Consider the following 20,277-nt stretch of genomic DNA (forward strand, 5'->3'; position numbering starts at 1 on the left):
GGGGGGAGAGGGAGGGGGGAAGGGAGGAAGGGAAGGAGGGAGGGAGAGGGAGGGGGGAAGAGATAGTGGAAAAGGCGGGAGGAAGGGGATGCTGATGAGCTCCCTCCGTGCTGCTGGCGTCTGTCTAGGCACACACAAGGCCCAGTCCAAGCCACATGCCATGCAGCTCCATTTCCCACACCTCTTTTCTCTGTGTGCCCGTCTGTTTTCACAGAATGTATAATTTATGGAGGTCAGGAACACAGGGCACATTAAGGATTTTATTAGAAGAAATGAGAAGGAAGGGCTGTGACCCCTGGACTTGAGGAAGGCAGGTCAAATTCTGGTGCCTGTGTTTATGCTTCTGCTTTGTAAATGATGACAAGAAAGCATCCTACATACAATGGAATAAACTTAGACCACATATTTCTAAAAAAAAAAAAAATAAATTAAAAAAAACCACATAAAACATGGAAATAAACAGTGCTAGCTAGTCTTTACAGAAGCTAGGGTAAATTTGGAAAAGGGAACGTCAAATGAGAAGATCTCCCCACCAGATTGGCTTGTGGACAAACCTCTGCTACGATTGTTTGGCTGATGACTGATGGGAAGGCCCAGCTCTCTGTGGGCTGTGACATCTATGAGCAGGTAGTCCTGGAATTTATAACAAGGCCGACTGAGCACACCAGAGTGAGCAAGCCAGTAAGCAGCTCCCCCCATGGCCTCTGCCTCAACTCCTGCCTCTAGTTTTCCTGTTTGAGTTCCTCTCTTTCCCGAGAGACTGTGATATAAGTGGAAAGAAGTCTGTGGCAGATGCAAACTCTGGGAACCACGTGCCATGTCTGCCTCACTTGACCTTCACGGCTGACCCATGGAGCCCTTGAGATAGGCCCATGTGAGCATACTGCAGCACAGCAGAGTTCAGCACTGGGACAAGGTTGAAATGAGGTCTGGACCTGCTGACTCCAAATCCTGCCCAGGCATGGCAAGTAGTTTAGAGCAATAGCAACAGGTAAATATGTTCATACTTGGATTAATCATTATATATTAGTATGAAAAACAACATCACTCATTGACTTCACTGAGCTCCTAAGAATGAGCCAATACTTGGTGTCAGATCCCTGAAAACACAATGAAAGCAGAACTTTTACCTTTAGAGGCCGACACACACCCTCGGTGATATGCCCAACGACTTCTTGGATATTTTCTTTAACACCTAAAATTAAGTACAACATAATTATGCTTTCCCAAGTTATACCTGACTCTATAAGCTTTAAGAACCATTCAACAGAAATACCTATGAATAATTTCATGAATGGCTTTAAAATAAACAGCAACACTTTGTTAGGCTAAGTGTCTTTGGGACATTACAAGTTGTAATTTCTGATCCATGTCTGATGGTGTTGGTGACTAGCATGTGTCTACAAATGCTGACAACTCATGTGAGTGATGGTTAACATCTTATCACCACTTATCTTCGAGCTTCTAAACACTGCCTCTCATATAGACTTCTCTGAGGACACCTTGGAGGAATCACATCCCTTCTTTCTTTTTTCCTTTGGGGAGGGGGCATGACCAACTATGTAGCTCTGGCTGGCCTAGAGCTCACTACGTGTAGATCAGGCTAGCCTCAAACTCACAGAAATCCACCAGCCTCTCCTTCCTGAGTGCAGGGATTAAAGGCATGTGCCACCAGGCTCTGTCTGGAAATACATCCTTTTACACCTGGGTGATAAGGATAGTAACAGAAGAAAATAAAGTGCAGACTTTGGCTGGCATGATGGCTCAGGCCCATAATCCCAGCACTTAGAAGGAGTGACAGTTTGAGGCCAGTCTGGGATACACAGTTAGACCATGTAAGACCATGTCTCACACAAACAAAAATTGCAAACTTTGTACCAATTTAAGACATATGCTACATCAAATCGCAGTACTGAAGAGCTGAGTCTGTGACCACAGTAATGTATAGCCACACTACGCCACCCAGTCAGACAATACCAGGAATAGTATTTCTCTCTATTTTCTATCAAAATCAAAACACCCTCAACTTACGCACTAACCCCCCAGGCTCTAAAATAAGTCTCTTGTAATGGCTATTCTCATATACTTGACTGGATTTTACAATTGTTCAAGACACAACTATTTTGTTATATCTGTGAGGGCACTTCCAGTGTGGTTTAAGGGAGGCAGAAGACTCTAGGTGTGGACAGGGCCCAAACTGATTCCAGTGGGAAAAGGAACAGAGTGTCCAGTGCACACCAACTCATCTCTCTGACTGTGGATGGCCACGATGGAGCAACAGCATCACCATCTCTCTGCTTCCAGACTGTGGACCACTATGACCAACCACCTCCCACTCCTGCTCCCATGCCTTCTTGCCATGAGCAACACTCAGCCATTCATTGAATCCTTGCCTCTGAGCCTGATGCTGAGGGTCTGAGCCAATGTATGCCTGGCACTCCAGCCACGTCTTACCAGAAGGCAGCAGGGCACAGAAGACAGGCAGACCCTAAACTTGAATGGCCAAGCAATCAATGAAAGCACAGAAGCCTATTAAGTAAAATGGGTTGGGGGTGGGGCCTCTAAGGATAGCAAGATGTTCATGTGACATCTAAGTGTCAAATGTTTATCTCTGTGAAGACAGCAAGGGAAACACAGAAGCCATGTGCATTTTCTCTATTAGGAGTTAGCAATAACGGCCAGCACACTCACCCTGTGCAGTTACATGCTTTAAGAGAGCTTCCAGATGTTCCTTCTCAGAGGCAGTAGCTTGATGGAGCCATGCCAGCATGTCTCCCACATACCTAAAGAAAACCACCTGTTAGTAAAGACACCCCAGGGGAAAGAGTCAAATCCTCTCCTAGTGTCAATCACTATACCTCAGCGGGTCATGGGAGTGCATTTCAATGGGCCTCGGTGTACCTCCTGGCCCTCCTCTTGTAAGAGCATCAATAAACCCACGAACAACAGTGCTTCGTCGGGCCGTTCCAAATTCATCTAAGGTATACCTACAAGAAGCACATGATGTGAGAAATACCTATTTTCCCTAACAGACACTTCAGGCTACTGGTACTAAGATGAGCAAGACAGGGGAGCTTTGTTGGCGCACCCCCCTTCAGAAGTACCCTCTTGCAACTAAAAGTTATGAGTCATTTAACACGTTGAAAATTCAATCAAAAGGTACACATTGTGCTCCTTCAAAGAAGGAATGCTTTGGACCAAGAGCAACAGCAGCGGTGGCAGCAGTGGTGGCAGTGGCAGCTGGCCTGGTCCCACAGTGGCTAAGCATGGTGCACCGAGCACATACCTAGGTCTCAGAAGCTCGTTAGAATGCTGCAGCCCAAATACCAAGGCCTTTTTTCATATTACAAATTCTTCTGTTACTATCACTTAGCATCCAAAATAGATCCTAAATTGCTGATTTTTGAAAGCTTATTTTGACTCAAATGAGACACACTAGTTGTTCAGTACATTAACTGGCTATGTATGCACAGCAAGTATCTTTTACACTAGAAGTTATTCATCATTGATGAAGATGGGGGAAAATTTTCTATGGTGGAGGAACTGAACTGACAGAGAAGGAAATCTATGAGCTAACATGCAGGGTGATCTGGGTTAAGTGTGTGGGGATGGATGGAATCTGTTCTTATATCCTAATATACCTGCCGTTCTTTATGCCCTTTTTATATTCCATACACAGCAAACATTTTAATAACGTAAAGTCAGCAGATTCCATACCACCAATTTTTAAATCCCTAAACAGTATTCTACCAGCCTAAATATTAAAAATAAATTCAATAACTAGTGAACAAAATTTACCAAAGTTTCCTCAAGATGTCTAAAAGAATTACTTTCTTAGGCCACACAGCTTTCTAAATTATTTATAGCTATAAGGAAAACTCCAACAATGTAAGAGCATTGCTGGATGCTCTTCATAGTCACATTATTCCCAACAGAGAGGGAAGAGAGTGGAGTGACAGACAGTGGGAGTTAGGGACACGGACCTCTCCTGTGTTGAGATCTCTGCAGATACATCGGGGCAGAGGGAAGGGAAGTGCAGGGGTCAGACAAAGCTTTGCTCTGCTCAAATGTCTTCCATTTGCTTTCTATATTTTAAGCCAAATTAGAGCCAAAACTTCACTTCCATCACACACTGAAACCACTCAGTGCTCAGAAGGAACATGTGTATCGGGCCTGGGGAACACTGGGATTTAACCTGTACAAGAACGTGAAGTCTCACTTAACATTAAGGTCAATCCTCCTGCAGGATAAATGCAATTTAGGAAAAAAACCAGCATGAGGCAGAAAGAACCTTCAATCATCTCTAGACATGGAACATCTTCCTTAGAGACAAATGAAAACTAAATAGGGGTCTCCCAACAACCAAAATTTCAAAATGTAGCTTTTATAATACTGAATGTTCAAAATACATAAATATTCTAAACTTCTGTCCCAAAAGCAAATCAAAAGAAAAGAATACTGTAGAATCTCCTTTTTAGAATGCAACACAAATTCATAAAACAAAATAAAGTATCAGTTTTGTACAAGTTCTACCTACTGAGGTAACATATACTCTTCAGGAGAAAGGGTTAGCAATCTGTTTTAAAAGTGTCCATTTATACTCAGCTTTAAAAGCAGTATGTGTGCACAGCTGCTTGGGTTCTGTTTCTGTTGCTGTGATAAAACCACCCTGACCTACAGCAAATTCTCTGCTTTAGCTCAGCAAGCATTCCTCCCTCTTACCCCGCACACGCTCAGTCCATTCGGTGCCACCACAGTCAGGTGGCCTCCCATCACAGTTAACAGTCAGGACAATGCCACCTCACTCTGGTAGACCCACAGCCACAGCCAGCATGATGTGGATAATTCCACTCTGGGTCTCTCTTTCCAGGTGGTCCCAAGTTGTGTTAACAATGAAAAAGTAGTGACTGGAACAGTGGTTTATTAACAGAGCACATTAGCACACAGTTGCAACTACTAAGAAACACTAACCAGGCAACTTCCTCAAGGACTTCAACTGGCATTTTCTTGTGCATGGTATTTATTCACTTGAGAGGGCTACACACTGTTTAGATGAAGTTCCTACACTGCCACCTGCTGTTAACAGGAAACTTAACTTAGATGAAGTTCCAACACTGCACGGAGCTGTTAACAGGAAACATCCTACAGCTGACACAGGCATTGAGCAATAACTCCTTAAGAAAAGGCCATTTTCCCTTTCTCGGCATTCACCACGGCCTAATGAGTGGTGCCTGAAACCTACTTTCCTACTCAACCTCCAAACGCTGCGTACAGCCTTCCGGGTTCTATCACTCGGTGGCCTGGGCTCTGCAGGGTAAGGCAATGCTTCTTTTTTCTTCCTCTCCTGTCCTGTTGGCTCACAGACCCTGCTTAGGCTGCAGCGGCCTATCTCTTAGGCTGCAGCCTCTGCCCGCCTCCGCACTGGTTAGAAATGTCTGACATTAAGTGACCCGCCTAGCATTAATTAGGCACCTGTGAAATGAGCCCTCCACAGCCCTAACCCTCCACAGGCTCCATTACCCTCCTTACTGCAACTAGGAACAAAGGTGCACAGAGGGGTAAAGGCTCCTTCAGGATATCTGACTCAAGAACCTACTCTGAAAGTATCTGGTGCCTGGGGAGATGACTCATGGAAAGAGGACGTGCCACACAACCACAAGGATCTAGGCTCAGGCCTCCAGTTCTCATGTAAAAAAGCTGGGCATGGCAGTTAACACCTTACATCACAGTACTGAGGAAGAAGAAACAGAATTCCCACAGCTTACTGGCAAGCTGGTCTGGTTGAGCTCTAGATTAAGTGAGGGATCCCCTCTCACAAAAACAACAATTATAGTAGTAGCAGTAACAACAGCAGCAACAACAACAATAATAATAATGATAAACAAAGTTCAGTGGTAAGACACCTAACATTGACCTAAGACATAAATCAATCTAGGTGCCCATCAACAGATGAATACATGAAAAATTTGGTACATATGTAGCATTTTTTCCTTTGCAACAAAAATGGATGGAACCAAAGATGTCATTTAAGCAAAATAAGCCAGACAGATAGCCAAGTTTAGCAAACTGTAAAAATAATCCCCCACCTCTAAAAACCCTTCCTCTTAACCAAGGTCTGCTAGGAACTGAAGGGGCAAAGGAAGTAGGCCAGATGGATGCCCCCGGTATACATGGAGTGCCTGTCTGGAGTCCGCAGTGAAGCACTGAAAACTTTAGCCTCTGAACAAGGACAGACTGCAGCTCACGCAGCACTCGCTTAGAATCAAGCCCACGTGTCCAGGAACCTCAGACTGGCAATCATTGCCTGTGCTAACAACTGAAGGGGATTACAAAGCTGCTCTTCGGCAGTCAGCACCAGCTCGTCACAGATGTGCACAGCCAGTTCACCCCTCCCCAAACAATTCACGTCTTCATACCCACGACTCCCTCCAAGTAGAATACTCTGCTCCCCCCAAGAAAACCCCTCTTCCCCCAGGCGGGGCTCACTGTACACATTTCCCCTAGCAAGTGCACCTGATGGTCATTCTCCTCACCTATCACAGGACACCTGGGCCACCTGGAACATGGCATTCAGACCATCAAGGGCACATCCTATTAAAACAGGCTTGTTTCTGTGATGTTCCAAGGTTAAGGGAGCTGAGGGAAGCGTCCGAATGACCTCTATCCCTAGCACTCAGAACAGGGCCTATCCTGTAACATGTAGTTGTACACCGCACGAGGCTCTTACTGCACACAGCTGGCCTGGCCCAACATTCGTGTTCTGTGATGGAATCATGGAAACACTGATGAAAGGGGGCCCTCGGGGGTGGCTCTGGATGAACCCCTGGTGGTCCTCACAGCAGCTTTTATTCTGCTCCAGAGCTTTAAAAAATGCACTGGCTTTTGTGAGTAAGATACGGAGTTTGAACATCAACAAGTTAAATGCATACGGCCCCCACCCAAAGCATTAGTCTGAAGATCTTAGCTGGCAGTTACAAGAACAGAGACCGGAACTTTAAAAAAAAAATGCCTGACTGAATATTCTCTTCTCTTCTCAGAGAAACTATATTATAATATCTCTACAAGATCACCTTCCAGGGCTGTGTTGCTGTAGGGATTTTAGTGTTGTACAATCCCAAAGGAGTTGATGAGAAGGCAAACTGACTAAGCCACTCAGCCACCACATAACCAAGAGACAATTGTACTGCAGGGACACCCTGGTCTTCCCTTTATTACACGCAGTGTTCAAATAACCTGGTGCTCCAATGACACACACTGAGTGAATCTCACTGAGCAGCCGTTGGGCACGCGTGCCATAAGTCAGGGTAGTAACAGAAGGCAAAGCAGCAGCATGGCTTACTTGTATAAGACAGGCCTGTCCTGCAGGGCTTCCATGGCCTGGGATAACACGGCAGACACATCGCAGGCCTCTTGAGTCAGTGCTCTGCACTCGCCTGCAAGACAATCAGCACTGTAAGTCCAGCAGTCTGCTCACAACGCCTGCCCTTCCCTCCACAGCAGCCACTGTTTTACCAAGTGCTTGCAAATCCCTATGTTCAAAGAACTGAGGACTTACTGACTGAGATGCCGAGGCACCTAATTATGGCTCTGCCATCCCTGGGAGCCATGGCTGCATAGCTGGCCAACAGTAGCTTAAAAGTTAAGGAAGCACAAAGAGATCTGAGGCAATGTCCCATCACTGAGGAAACACAGTCCAGCCACAAGGATAAGACAAACATGTGAAAAGTTGTATCACAAAATAGCAGCATGTCAATGCATGCTAAATATCCCAGTGGCCGCCTTTCAGTGACAGCCACTGTGCCACAGTGGGTGCAGACCGCTCCAGGGGCGCATGGAACCGCGTGCTGTCTTGAAGACTAAGACTTGGATACAGACAGAGAAAGAACACTCCACCTGAGAGCAGACTGTATAAACAGTAAGAGAGGTAGAAAAACAAAGGGACCTGACCTTAAACCAACAAAAGACCAGGCATCCAGTACACAGCAGCAGCCAGCGAACTGGATTAACTGCAGCACTTGCACCAGTCAGCTGTACTTACTACCAACCACTACACACTCACACTCCACTCAAGGTAACTGCCTTCCCCAGCTTAACATGCTATTTTGCAAACACCAGTCTATCTTACAGGACCACCAGGACCTGAATCAACACTGGAGACACCCATGGGACTTTTGGGTCAAGGCAAAATAAGCTCTGAAGATGCCGCAACTCAAGTTCCTGAAACCTAGGAATTACTGCCTTACATGGCAAAAGGAACACTGCAGGTGGCCTGAAAGTAAAAGACCTTGATATTAGAGCATGCTCTCAAATTGCCTAAGTAAGTTCAAGGTAATCTCCAGCCCTAACATAGGAGAGGATGCCATTAACAAGTCAGAAATAGGAAACAGGGAAATGAAAAACGGGAGTGAATTGGTCAGTCTTGTGGGCTGTGAGGATGGAAGAAGACAACAATGAAGATGGATCACACGACTAAGCAAGTAGGGAGAACCCTAAGGACAGCCAGCAAGGAAAACTCAAGACTTCATTCTTACAAATGGGAGCAGCCAGCCAGTTCAACATGCAGACTAAGGAAGGAGAGAAACTACCTGAACAGGGCTCTCCCACACTGTATGTTAGCAGGAGAGAGCCACGCCTGACTTCTGACCACAGTTCACCATTCGTAACATTACAGCCACATAAACAGCAAGAGCCGCCCAGCCAAGTGCTGCCCTCATTTATTTATTCGGGACAGAAGCGTCATCTTTGCTGTTTTCCTTTAGAGCAGAGACACTGTCTTCATTTATCCCCCTCCCGAGCAATGTTCCTGATAAACACATAAGCACGGTATGTGAACATGCACAGTTTGCTCAGCTTTGTAAAAAGTATCGGAGACAGAGAGCCGGCTCGGCAGCTAAGATAACATGACTCCTGCTGGGCTTCCAGCACCCGTGTCGGGAGGCTCAGGGCCACCTGTGCTCAATCTCCTGGGGATCCCACACCCCATCTGGCCTCTGTGACACACACTCACATGCATACTCTCCACACACATACAAACACCTTGTAAGAAATCAAATAAAGGCCACATGAAATTTTAAGAATTCAATACTAATACACATGGAAAAAAATTACTTACTTTGAGCCCACCGGTAAAGTCTTTCATAAGCAGTTTCTTGAAGCAAGGCCATCTGTTCCATAATCTCCAAACTTGAATGAAAATTAAAAAATGATTACAATGCAAACTTTAGTCAGCAGTTGTACCTAACAATTTATTCAGGTTTAATTACATAACAATTTAGCCCTTAACTTTTTATCATTTTATGGAATTTTTTTCAGTAATTTGTGTTCAATTAAGTTGTAACTTAATTCCATCAGCTAATTCCCACTGTTTTGTTTTATTTTTTCCAGTCAAACACATGAGGCTATACACTTCCAACTTTCCCAAAGGCTAATGAAGATTACATTCCTATTTCAAAGGTTATCATTTCAGAAGCCAGAGTGACTCTAATGTTTACAAATGCAAACAACACTGCAATTGGCTCTCCAAGCGCCTACTCACCCTGCCGTCTGTTGGTTGGTTCGCAAAAGAACCTTGACGTCATTATGAATCTGTTTCACTCTTCCCAATGCCTTGAAAAAGTCCTTTAAAATTAAAAATGTCATTAAAAAAAAAACCCCAAAACTTTGTTTTCAGGAAAAAGTACACTACCCTGAATTAAAAGATTACTGCAAAGGTGAGACAAAATCTATTCCATTCCAATGAAGTCTCACGGATGTCATCTGCATTTATAGAAGGCATAATAGGTATTTCTTCTCACTTTAAGCCTGACATTAATCGAGTGCCCACGATGTAACAAGCACTATGCTAATTGCCTGTAATAGGGAATGTGTAGAGACTAAGCCCCATCCTCAGCAAGTACACAGCCGAGTGAGAGAGGACAGTAGTCCTGGACGGCAAGCCCTATTATGTCTCTGCGACATATACACTCCATGTGCACTCCTGCTTCCTCACCATAGGAAAGACTAGACGATGCTTATCAAACAGACAGGACTCTGGGCAGAAGAATGTACCGGAGCCTTAGGGGTTAAGAGACCAAGAGAGTCCTTTCTGGACAAACTGCATAACTTTAGGGAAAAAGAAGAAGAAATGGCATTTAAGGGGCTTTACAGGTCTGTCATTCAGTCTGCAAAGTGTGGCAAAGCATGAGAAAGAGAGAGAGAGAGAGAGAGAGAGAGAGAGAGAGAGAGAGAGAGAGAAAGTTAAGCAAATTCCAACTTAAGCAGAATAAAGTTATGAAAGAAAAAATAAACAATTATTATTTATCCTAATGAAAACAGGAATAAGGAAAACACATATATGCATCGTTTATACTGAGAGATGATATAACAGGCTAAATCTTTTATTCCATGTCAGAAATATCCTATGTAGATCAGGCTGGCCTCAAACACCAGAGATCTGCCTGACTTTGCCTCCTACATGCTGGAATTAATGGCAGGTGTGTGCCACCATACCAGACTGAACAACTTTGAAATAAAACCCCAAATTAGTTAAAATATGTGCCTTAATTTCAAATTTAGAAATATTTTCACATTATCACTTCTTAGATGAGAAAATTCAGCTTTTAAAATCACATCTTCCTTGTAGCATCTGTAACTGATCACTCTACGTGATCCTGGCAGGCAAGAACGTACCTCAGTAACGGGGCCTCCTCTTGTACCCCGGAGGAGACCCATTTCATCCGAAGTCAGCTGGAACTTGGACAAAAAGGCATCCACAACTTGTGCTCTAGTTTCTAGTCTTTGGCTATGACAGGAAGGAGCATGAAGTATATTATGCTTTTGCACCACTACAAAGCAAATACCCGACATTGTATCTTAGAGGACAAAACAAAACCGTGAAAGAGTCTCTACAAGAAAGCCTTGTTTCCATCTCGGATGATGCAGGATCAGCAGCAGCACACAGGACTCCTAAGTAGCTGCTACTGCTCTGCTCTGCACATCTGCACACAGTAAAAGGTATTGTTCATAGGTAAAGGAAGAAATATGTTCACAAATGGCACCTGCACCAATTTACAGTGTTTTACAAAGGGTATTTTCCAAGACAGAAATACACTCTTGATTTCAAGCAATTTCTCTTACTTGTTAACATATCCTGATCTCAAAGTTTTCACAGAAAACACACAGCAAACAAAAAATTAGTTCTGTTCATTTTTATTTTATGTTACAAAAAGATAATGAGCTTATAAGCCAAAAAAAATTATGCCTCTAATTAAAATATGTACCTAAATTTCAAATTTATGCAAAGGCAGTCAGGTCTCTGGGGTTTGAGGCCAGCCTGATGTACAGAGAATATTTCAGATAAGGAAGACAAAGGGTTAGCCTGTAATAGCACCTTTGGCCTTCCCCATTTGTGGTGGCTATTTTTGGCTGTCAACTTGTCCACATCTGGAATTAACTAAACCCCAAATGTCTGACTACTCCTATGAGGGATTTTTTTCTTAATTAAATCATTTGAAATGGGGAGACTCACTTCCAATTCAAATCTTTGGGGTGGGAAGATAGACCCTTAAACCAGATCCTTTAAGGCAGGAAGATGCAGCTTTAATCTGGACACCTTCTGCTGACAGCCTATATAAAGGACATGGTAGAAGGAAGTTCTTTCTCCCTCTTTGCCTAATTGCTCAGTCTTAACTACCATTAGAGACTACTTGTTCATGATTCCAGGGTTTACTGACAACCAGCTGAGATATTCAGCCTTGTCAATGGAACAACTACTAGATTCTTGGACCTTCCATTCATAGACAGCTATTGTTGATTAGCTGGACCCCAGCTGGTAAGGCATTAGAATAAATCTCTTTTCCATAGAAACAGAGATTCATTTTATAAGTTCTGTTACCCTAGAGATCCCTAATATACCACTCTTTCTACTTGACAATAAAAACAATATTATAAATTATTCAATCTGGATGTAAGAGATGGGCAATCTGGCAATTAGGAAAAGGAACACTCTAGAGTAAAAGGCAGTCTGCAGTGACCAAGGGACTGGAAGAGTTTCTATCTAAATGCCAGCACTGCCTGAGCTTCCTATGTAGCAACTCAACACTCCCAATGTATGAACCCTAGGTCTGTATGCATAGTGGGTATATAGCAGGGCACGGTGACACATTCCTGTGATTATAACACTTGCCACTTGCGAGGCAGGGAAACAGGGGGACTGCAAATCTGAGGCTGGGATATATCTGTGGCAGAGACTTTACCCAGCACACAAGAGTAGCGATATTCTACACTGAAAACATTCTGTCAAGAATTAACAAAGATAAGTATTATAATTATACTCATGGCAAGGTATGTCTGCCTTGTGTTACTTATATCTTTAGGTTGAAAGACTTTAAATTCACAAAGCAAATGTCTCTGTAATGAATAACACAAGATTCTCAAAGGGAAACAAAATCCAGGTATTTACTTGAACCAATCATGTAACCCCTAATTAATTCTACATAGAGCTGACAGGTATATGTCCTGCTATCCAAAAGTCATCTAATAGATTTTAATTTTCAGATAAAGGGACAACCATCATCACACAGGTTTGAAAATAATTACAAAACTTCACAAAATTCCTTGAACAGAAATTAACCATTTTATTAACAACCTTTTTTAGAGCTGTCTTTAGATTCATCTTGAGCACCAATTACCAGGCACAAAGAACCGCCCTTCCTGGTTTCATTAATTAAAGTGGTGCCCCTGCAGTCTTCACTGAGCATACATCCTATCACTACAACTGATTCCAAATACCAGGTACCCTCTATTCCAAAACAAAGGAATCTCTTACTCCAAGAACCAGGCATAATGTTTCTAATGATTGTTTCCATGCTAAAGTTGCCCATCAATAGCTTAGGAGCCTGTGTGCTCCGTGAGCCTTGAATCACATTCTACATTACTTCCATTTTGACTTAGGATTATTTACAGCTTTCCACTTAATCTGCATTAATGAAGAGATGACTTACTTTTCTGCTTGCAGCTTAGTGGTCTTTACTATTAAATCTTGAGTCTGTTCTTTTGCTGCCTAAAATTGTAAAAACACCCAATATCAGTATATTCCAACTTTATTATATTTCATAAAGCTAATATCCCCACTTCTTGAAGTTCAGACAAATGGCAAGGAGCTCAAAAAGGTCCAAGAAATTGTCACAGACATTTCATGGCTCATGAACTCCCTTTTTAACAAGTGTCCCCCTCAGAGTGCTGAAACTCCGAGGCTAGCAGGACCGGATGCTCTGCAGTGAAGTGGCAGCGGTGGTGGAGCATGCTGAGGCAAGGACATGGCTCTTGGTGTGCTTTGGTGAGTTGCAAACTATAAAACCACTAAATGGGGCTGTACATTATGCCACTGGTATACAGGGGTACGAATCTCAACAGCGCAGATGATGGGAATCAAGTCTCAGAGCCAGATAACACAGGACCTGAAGAACAGGTGCTGGAGACAGACCTGGTTGCTCCTGCCCAAGTTTCATACGAAGAAATGCTCTCCTGTCCCCTTTTAAGCCATTACCAAAAAACCACAAGTGAAATTTGGTGAACAGCAACCAGCTATCCGAATATTAGCCAGCCATCTATGAAGCAGATCCCAACAAAGCACAAGTGACCCAACAACAATCTCAAAACCCCAAACTATAGACAAATACAACAAATCAGGCACCAGCAGTCGGTGAACGGGCTCAGAGGAGAAAGGCCAAACCTGGTAATGAAACACAAGGGCACTCACGTATTTGTGCTCTTCTAAAAACCATAACATTTGTAATATGAGTTTTCTCCACTCCATTACATATCAGGTGTTCATACATTTTTGACACCTACTCTTAACAGGGGCTACCTTAAAAATCCAGCCACTGTAAGGTACCTGTAAGCGACTTGTCATGTCCTGACAACAGCTGCTCATGGCCTGTACATCTTCATTGATGCTTTCAAGTTCCTGAAAGGGGAAAAAATAACATCGACCACTGTACAGAGCATAAAGAAAAATGTCATTTTCAGGCCAAATCCCACAATTTTTGTTGTTTGTTGCATTAAGATACTGGTCCATTTATTTTAGAGAGTATATGAAAACAAAATAAAACAAAAAACTTAAACAGATGAATATCTATTTACATATCTTAAGAACTTAAGAATAACTATATAGTTAATAAGTATAATAGTAGCTAGACCTAATTATTCCAAATTTATATGTACTTCAATTTTACATTTATATGTAAAATTATATATATATGTGCGTGTGTGTGTGTGTGTGTGTGTGTGTTCTATCTGTTAATTTCTAAAAAAGAAAAGATCTTAGAATAAAACAGTAAATGTGCAACAACATATGCAGGACAGTCAAGAGGTCTCCAAACAAACATATGGAAACAGTTTAGCTAACCCTGGAAAGGGGGTTAGATTAGCAGCGGTGATGAACCAGTGCTTTTCAAAGATATCTACATAGAGTTAAAAGTCATAACTAACACGCTCAGTGCCCCATCATTTCTTTTAAAAATTACTTTTATTTTCAAAATATAGGAAAGCAATTCAATACAACAGGATGATGTTACTTTTGAGTGACGCTAGGCAGGTAGTCTACCAATTGAGCTACACACATAGCCCTATTTATAAAGGCTTCATCTTAACTTTTACTGAATTATCTCACTGTACTTATTGAACAAGCCTACTGGCCACACAACATCACAGACCACTATAGGGAACGACTTCTTACAGACTTCGCGACATTGAATCCTCTCGCACTCCATCCAACCTCAGCAAGCATCAACTCAGGGCCATTGCTGCTTCTCCTGTCTGCCCACTTCCCCATCCATGTTTCCTCTCTCCTTATAAACTGAGTTATTCTCGGGCATTCCGAATGTAATTTTATCCATGTACTTACTTGTCCTCATGTCACTCAGAAAACCAAGCGTTCCTCTCCACCTCTGAGATTATTAGCCTTCAATCAACGAAACCTAGTAACTTGAGAACTCTTTTATCAAATCCTCGCTAAAACCATGTTTATTACTTCCATCTGATTTCTATATTAATATGTCAGTATATAGCAACATTAACAATGTAATATTAGTAATCATGAAATATTACACAATAAAGAAATCACAACATAATAAATAACATTTGTCTTCATCCTATGGTTGAATAAACCACAGTCAAGCATGCTGAATTGTTATTCATGTTGAAATAATCACCTTGACCTGGTAATTATATACTTTAGGAGATAACAAAAGTAACTCAGTACTAATCAATTTTCAATGAAGAAGTGTTCATGTAAGGTAGTGCATTAAATGAGGTAATATCTCCTCTGGAAAGCCATTGGAAAAAATGTGATTTTCTTTTTATTAAGAAATTACAATTCTTAACCTAATTTCTCAAGATAAATATTGTAAGTTTTTAATAGAGGTAAAGAATTTAGAAATGACAATAATCTAAATAAAAACAGTTAAGTTCGTTTCTAATTGACCATTGTACATTATCAGATAACACTGCAATTTAATTTTTTAAAAAAGCTTATCAAAATACCAAACATATAGCTCTCCATAAACACTAAAAGAAGTTACATACCTCCTTCACGTCTTTGAAAATGCTTACAAACTCCTCATTGATGGCTAAGCTTCTACGTTCAATATCACCACGTAAATTTCTTCGAGTCCGCAAACTATTTTCAACAAAAAAGGCTGAAAGGGCCTTGAGAGCTTCCAACATTTCCTACCCAAGTGATAACAGAGGGACATCATTGGGGCTGACTTTTCAGTGGTTTCCTGATATCCAGCCAAAACTCAATGAAATTATTTTCAATTGAATTAAATAATTCAAAAAGTAATATCTGACTTAATAAGCAGTAAACTTACTCTCAGACACAATTAACAGCATACTCACATATAATTATATATGTAAAGGTAATACACAGCAGAATTGCTTTGAATTTTAACATATTTGTTCATTTTTAAAAGAAGGTAATTCCTGTTTTTCATTTAACTTTACATCCTGACCAGTTTCCCTTCCCCTACTCTCCTCCCAGCCCCTCTCCCCTTCCCCCATTCCTCCTCCATTTCTAAGAAGGCAATTCTTTATGTAGTATGTGTTCTGAGAGACTGTAATCTGTGATCTGACAAAGTATAGAAAGTTAGAGCACTGACTATCATGAGATAAAAATATGTACATTTATATTAGGTTGATGCAAAAGAAACTGATTTTAGGATGTCAATTTCAAATCACTAGCTCAAACACCTTTATTAATTAAAACAGAAACCTTTACAGCGGACACATTTTTGCCAATGAGTTCTGAACTCTGTGAACTCTTAAGGGAGCTTCCTGTAGTTTGTGAACGTGTTTATCCCTGCACAAACTCTTGTCAAGATGCTTGAAGAAGTGAGAGCCAACTGGCAAGAAGTCAGATAAATACAGGCAAAACTTTATAGCTCGATTCACTCAAATTTCGAAGAGTGGCTTGTGTGCCTGGCCGTTGGGAGTTCTGGAGAAACGGGTCTATTATGTTGACCAGTCCTTGCAGCAGGGTCTGCAGGGCACTTCTCATGTGTACTGTGGTTCACTGGGATTCAGAAAGTTTTATTCATCAGATCCGCAGCAAACTTCTCCAATCAGCGACCATGACGGGTTTTTTTTTTTTTGTTTGTTTGTTTGTTTTGTTTTGTTTCTTCTCGCTATGTTTTATGGACCAAAGGTCGGCTTTGAGAAGCGCTTGGTAGTTTCTTCTTGATGCTAACAGTGGAGTTGTCATCCCAAGCTGTCCTACTCAGTATGCTTTTGTAGCATGTCGCGACCCTTTCTAGCCCAGGGCTTTATTTATAACTCAGCATGTTCATGTTCTGTTTTTGACACACTGGAGTCAAATTCTTGTTGACAGCTTATTTTCACTTACCTATATCTTTACCCACGTCTTTACGGCTGCCACTTTACTGTATTCTTTTGTGCCACGTAGGCACAGCCCCTAAACCTGGGTACTCAAAGCTGCAGGGGAGACAGCTCTGATAAGAGCAGCGAAGTACTGCTCTTAAGGAGTTAAGGAGGGCGTGCGGGAAGGAGTTCCAGTATAGGATACAGCAAGAGCGCAAGGGCAGGGCACAGCTACCCCAAAAAGCGCTTCCCTGCGCCTAGGACAGCAGCAGCTCCTGCCCGAGACCTGGGGTCCTCTCCCGCCCCCTCCGGTTACCTTGTCATTTTCTAGCCTTGTCTCCAGGATCTTGTGCAGTTTACGCGACAGCGGATTGTTGGGCTGCGCGGGGGTCGCGCCTGCCCCATTACTGAAGCCATTGGCGGCCCCGGAGGCGGGGACCGCAGCCACCTCCCCGCTGGCGTCAGCCATCGCCGGCAGATCCGGCGTAACGGAAGCACTGCGCTTGCGCGCTCGCTCGCTCGCGCATGCGCACGCACACCTGGCCGCGCATGCGCACCGCGACCCGAGACGCGCTACCTGCCTGGTGTGCTTGAGGACAGGGTCAGAAGAGATTGGAGGATGTAAAAGAGACCTCAGGAATCTGAATCTGATAACACACACACACACACACACACACACACACACACACACACACACACACACACACCAAAAAGCCGAAGTAATAATGTAATATATGTAAAATACGCCGAAACCAGTAGCTGGCATGCATGGTCAACAGAACTGATTGCAATTAAATTTCCTTTATCTGAATTCATCTTTCTGAAAAGCATCAATCAAAGATAGAGTATTTGCCAGGACCGCTGGTGTGCGCTGGGAAATCTCCTTTGTGCACTGACATAAATAATAAACAAGACAGTAAACAGAAGGCAATGAAGAGAGAGAGGAAAGAAATATAGGCCCAAGTGGTTACTCAAGAAGGCTTGGAAGGACCTGGCCTTTAATCTCAGATTTAAAAAGAGATCCAGAGCTGTGAGAAATCTTCGAATAGGAGAAAGCCTACATGTAAAGGCCCAGAAACAAGGAACTTCGCACTCTCACAAACTGACCAAAGCCAGTGTAGCTGGAAAGCAGTGGGCAAGAAAGTGTTTCTCCTGTACTCGTGCGTGTATGTGTGTATGCATGCATGCATGGATATGCACTGTATATATGCAGTCCCAGTGGAGGCCAGAAAGGGTGTCATGTCCCCCTGGAACTGGTGTTATGATGGTTCTAAGCTCCCTAATGGGTTCTAAGAACTGAACCCAGGTCTTACACGAGAACAGCTGTGCTCTTAACCACAGAGCCATCTCTCTAGCCCGCAGTATCACTTTTTGATTTACAAAACACGGTGGCAATTATTAATAATGGCCATACTGTGATAGTGTTAATGGATCTTCTCAGTTAGACCTATAAGTTCAGATTCACATTATCGAGCTGGTCTTATTTATTGGCAGTTGCTCCGTGGTAACAACTCTCTCGATATAACATGTTACTGGGCACAGGCACCCCACATTTCAAATCTCTGTATACTAATTCCTGCAATCTACTTTAATCCTTTTCAGCCACTGTAGCAAAATGCTATATACTTGGCAGCTTACAAACAATAGAAATGTATTTCTGATTGTTCTGGAGGATGGGAGGTCCAGAGTCAAAGCACCATCAGCCCTGAGTTCTGCTGGGGTCCCTTTCTGTGTTCATGGGTGGACATGTTTGTGCTGCTAACCTCGTCTGATAGATTGGAGGGATGAGCTGGCTCTCTGAGAGCTGTTTTATAAGATCATAACTACTTCCTGTCTTGATCTAGTCATAGCTCAAGGTTCACCCTCCAAACAGCAGAGACCAGGAACTCAGTGTCTGCATTTTAGGGAAACACAAGCATTCAGACCACCGTTCCACTCTTCCAAGGATGTCAGACCTTGTAACCCTTATTAACTTCTATATCCCTTTCATGTTCTCTTCAAATAACAACTCTCTTTCTACCACTTCTTTAAAATAATTGATTAATTCCCCCATGCAAAGTCTATAGCAATAAAAATATATAACTCTTAAATTTCTCATGATTTATAATAAATAAATAAATAAATAAATAAATTCTGACATTTTTTTTCAGTATTTGCATGAAGGGGGCCTTACTCCAATCTGTATTTGTACTCCACTCAAGTCAAGCTTTTGCTGTGCACCAACTTTTGCCTCAATAGCAGTAAAGTAACCATCAATAACCAATCCTATAGAAGCTGTTCCTCAAGAAAGAAAGCAGAATAAAATGGGCAAACGCTACAGTTCTCATTCCCACAACTGTCACTAAACTGTTGCTGGGATGCAAGATTTCTGTCTTTTCTAGACCGTTAGCTGACCAAGGTTTACTCCTGGTGAGGTGATTTACAGTCACACAAAAAAGAATCTGGACCTTTGGGTGGTTCTGTCTGTGTGAGGTTTCCATGGTCTTCATTTTGCCCCAAAGCATGGCAGTTTTAGGAAATGGTCTGGTGATTCTTTAGGTCCCGCCCTTGCTTCTACACTCCACAGCTGACTCCAGTTTGTCCTTAGGATCTGCCATACAGCCAGCCACCTGAGTCTCTCTTCGTTTGGTAACTCAGCATCATGAGAAGTTCTCAGCCTCTAGTTCAATGAGTCCCTGCTGATGCTCTATCTTAACACCCTAATATCTTTCAAGGCAAGACCTCATTTCTGTCAATTGCAAACACCAAGATGCCACGGCTGGTTTAAGGTCCAGTATTGGTGTTATGATGATGATATATTTTTGCAGACAAAGAACAATATGATGGGAAGTCCCATTCTACACACACACACACACACACAACCTGAACAAGCTTGTGCCATGCCTACTTCAGTGGTGGCTCACAACAGGCCTAAAAACCTGAACAAGTCCTGAGGAAAAGAGTCTTAAAGAGATTCAGCATCCTGATAATTTCCAATAATCTATATACAGGAAACCTATCCGCATGCTAGTATGGTGTATGCTCTCTTTCAATATTATTAATGCCTTTAAAGATTAAACTTTTACCATGGGTGAAATACATACCCTTAAAGCCAGTGTTCCAAAGTCTTGAAAGTTCCTTAAAGCCAGGAGCTCAGAATTCAGTGAAAAGGTTACTTTCATCTGCAAGTATTTACCAAGGCCTAGGAAATAGGGGGGTTGTGGTATTACAATATTCATGAGAAGGTCTGCTAGTGCGAAACCCCCTGGTGCTAGCTTTCACAAAGCTCAAATAAGTAGCACAAATTGTGACTAAGGTGTGAAATCCTTACCTGTCTTTAGCTGACCCTAGGCAGAACTGCTTTATCTTAACTGTAAGATTACCTGGCTCCCGTATGTCCCTTTGAAGTCATTCCTCTGTTTTGTGTCAAGTAACTTCAAT

General features: G+C 42.5%; 1 protein-coding gene across 1 annotated transcript in view; it reads right to left on the reverse strand.

Annotated features, from left to right (window-relative positions):
- Cog6 (component of oligomeric golgi complex 6) overlaps positions 1–17,357 on the reverse strand; it is a 35,963-nt gene extending 18,606 nt beyond the window's left edge. Inside the window, exons 1-11 of the mRNA XM_021195639.1 lie at positions 17,174–17,357; positions 15,565–15,708; positions 13,874–13,945; positions 12,981–13,039; positions 10,669–10,780; positions 9,536–9,618; positions 9,113–9,183; positions 7,340–7,433; positions 2,859–2,987; positions 2,692–2,783; positions 1,131–1,195 (exon numbers count right to left, since the gene is read on the reverse strand). Coding sequence (XP_021051298.1) covers positions 1,131–1,195; positions 2,692–2,783; positions 2,859–2,987; positions 7,340–7,433; positions 9,113–9,183; positions 9,536–9,618; positions 10,669–10,780; positions 12,981–13,039; positions 13,874–13,945; positions 15,565–15,708; positions 17,174–17,326 — 1,074 coding nt within the window. The 5' untranslated portion in view covers positions 17,327–17,357. The remainder of the gene's footprint in view (positions 1–1,130; positions 1,196–2,691; positions 2,784–2,858; positions 2,988–7,339; positions 7,434–9,112; positions 9,184–9,535; positions 9,619–10,668; positions 10,781–12,980; positions 13,040–13,873; positions 13,946–15,564; positions 15,709–17,173) is intronic.
- Positions 17,358–20,277: the final 2,920 nt, after the last annotated feature.

The sequence above is a fragment of the Mus pahari genome, chromosome 4 (assembly GCF_900095145.1).
Source record: "Mus pahari chromosome 4, PAHARI_EIJ_v1.1, whole genome shotgun sequence".
Taxonomy (NCBI): domain Eukaryota; kingdom Metazoa; phylum Chordata; class Mammalia; order Rodentia; family Muridae; genus Mus; species Mus pahari.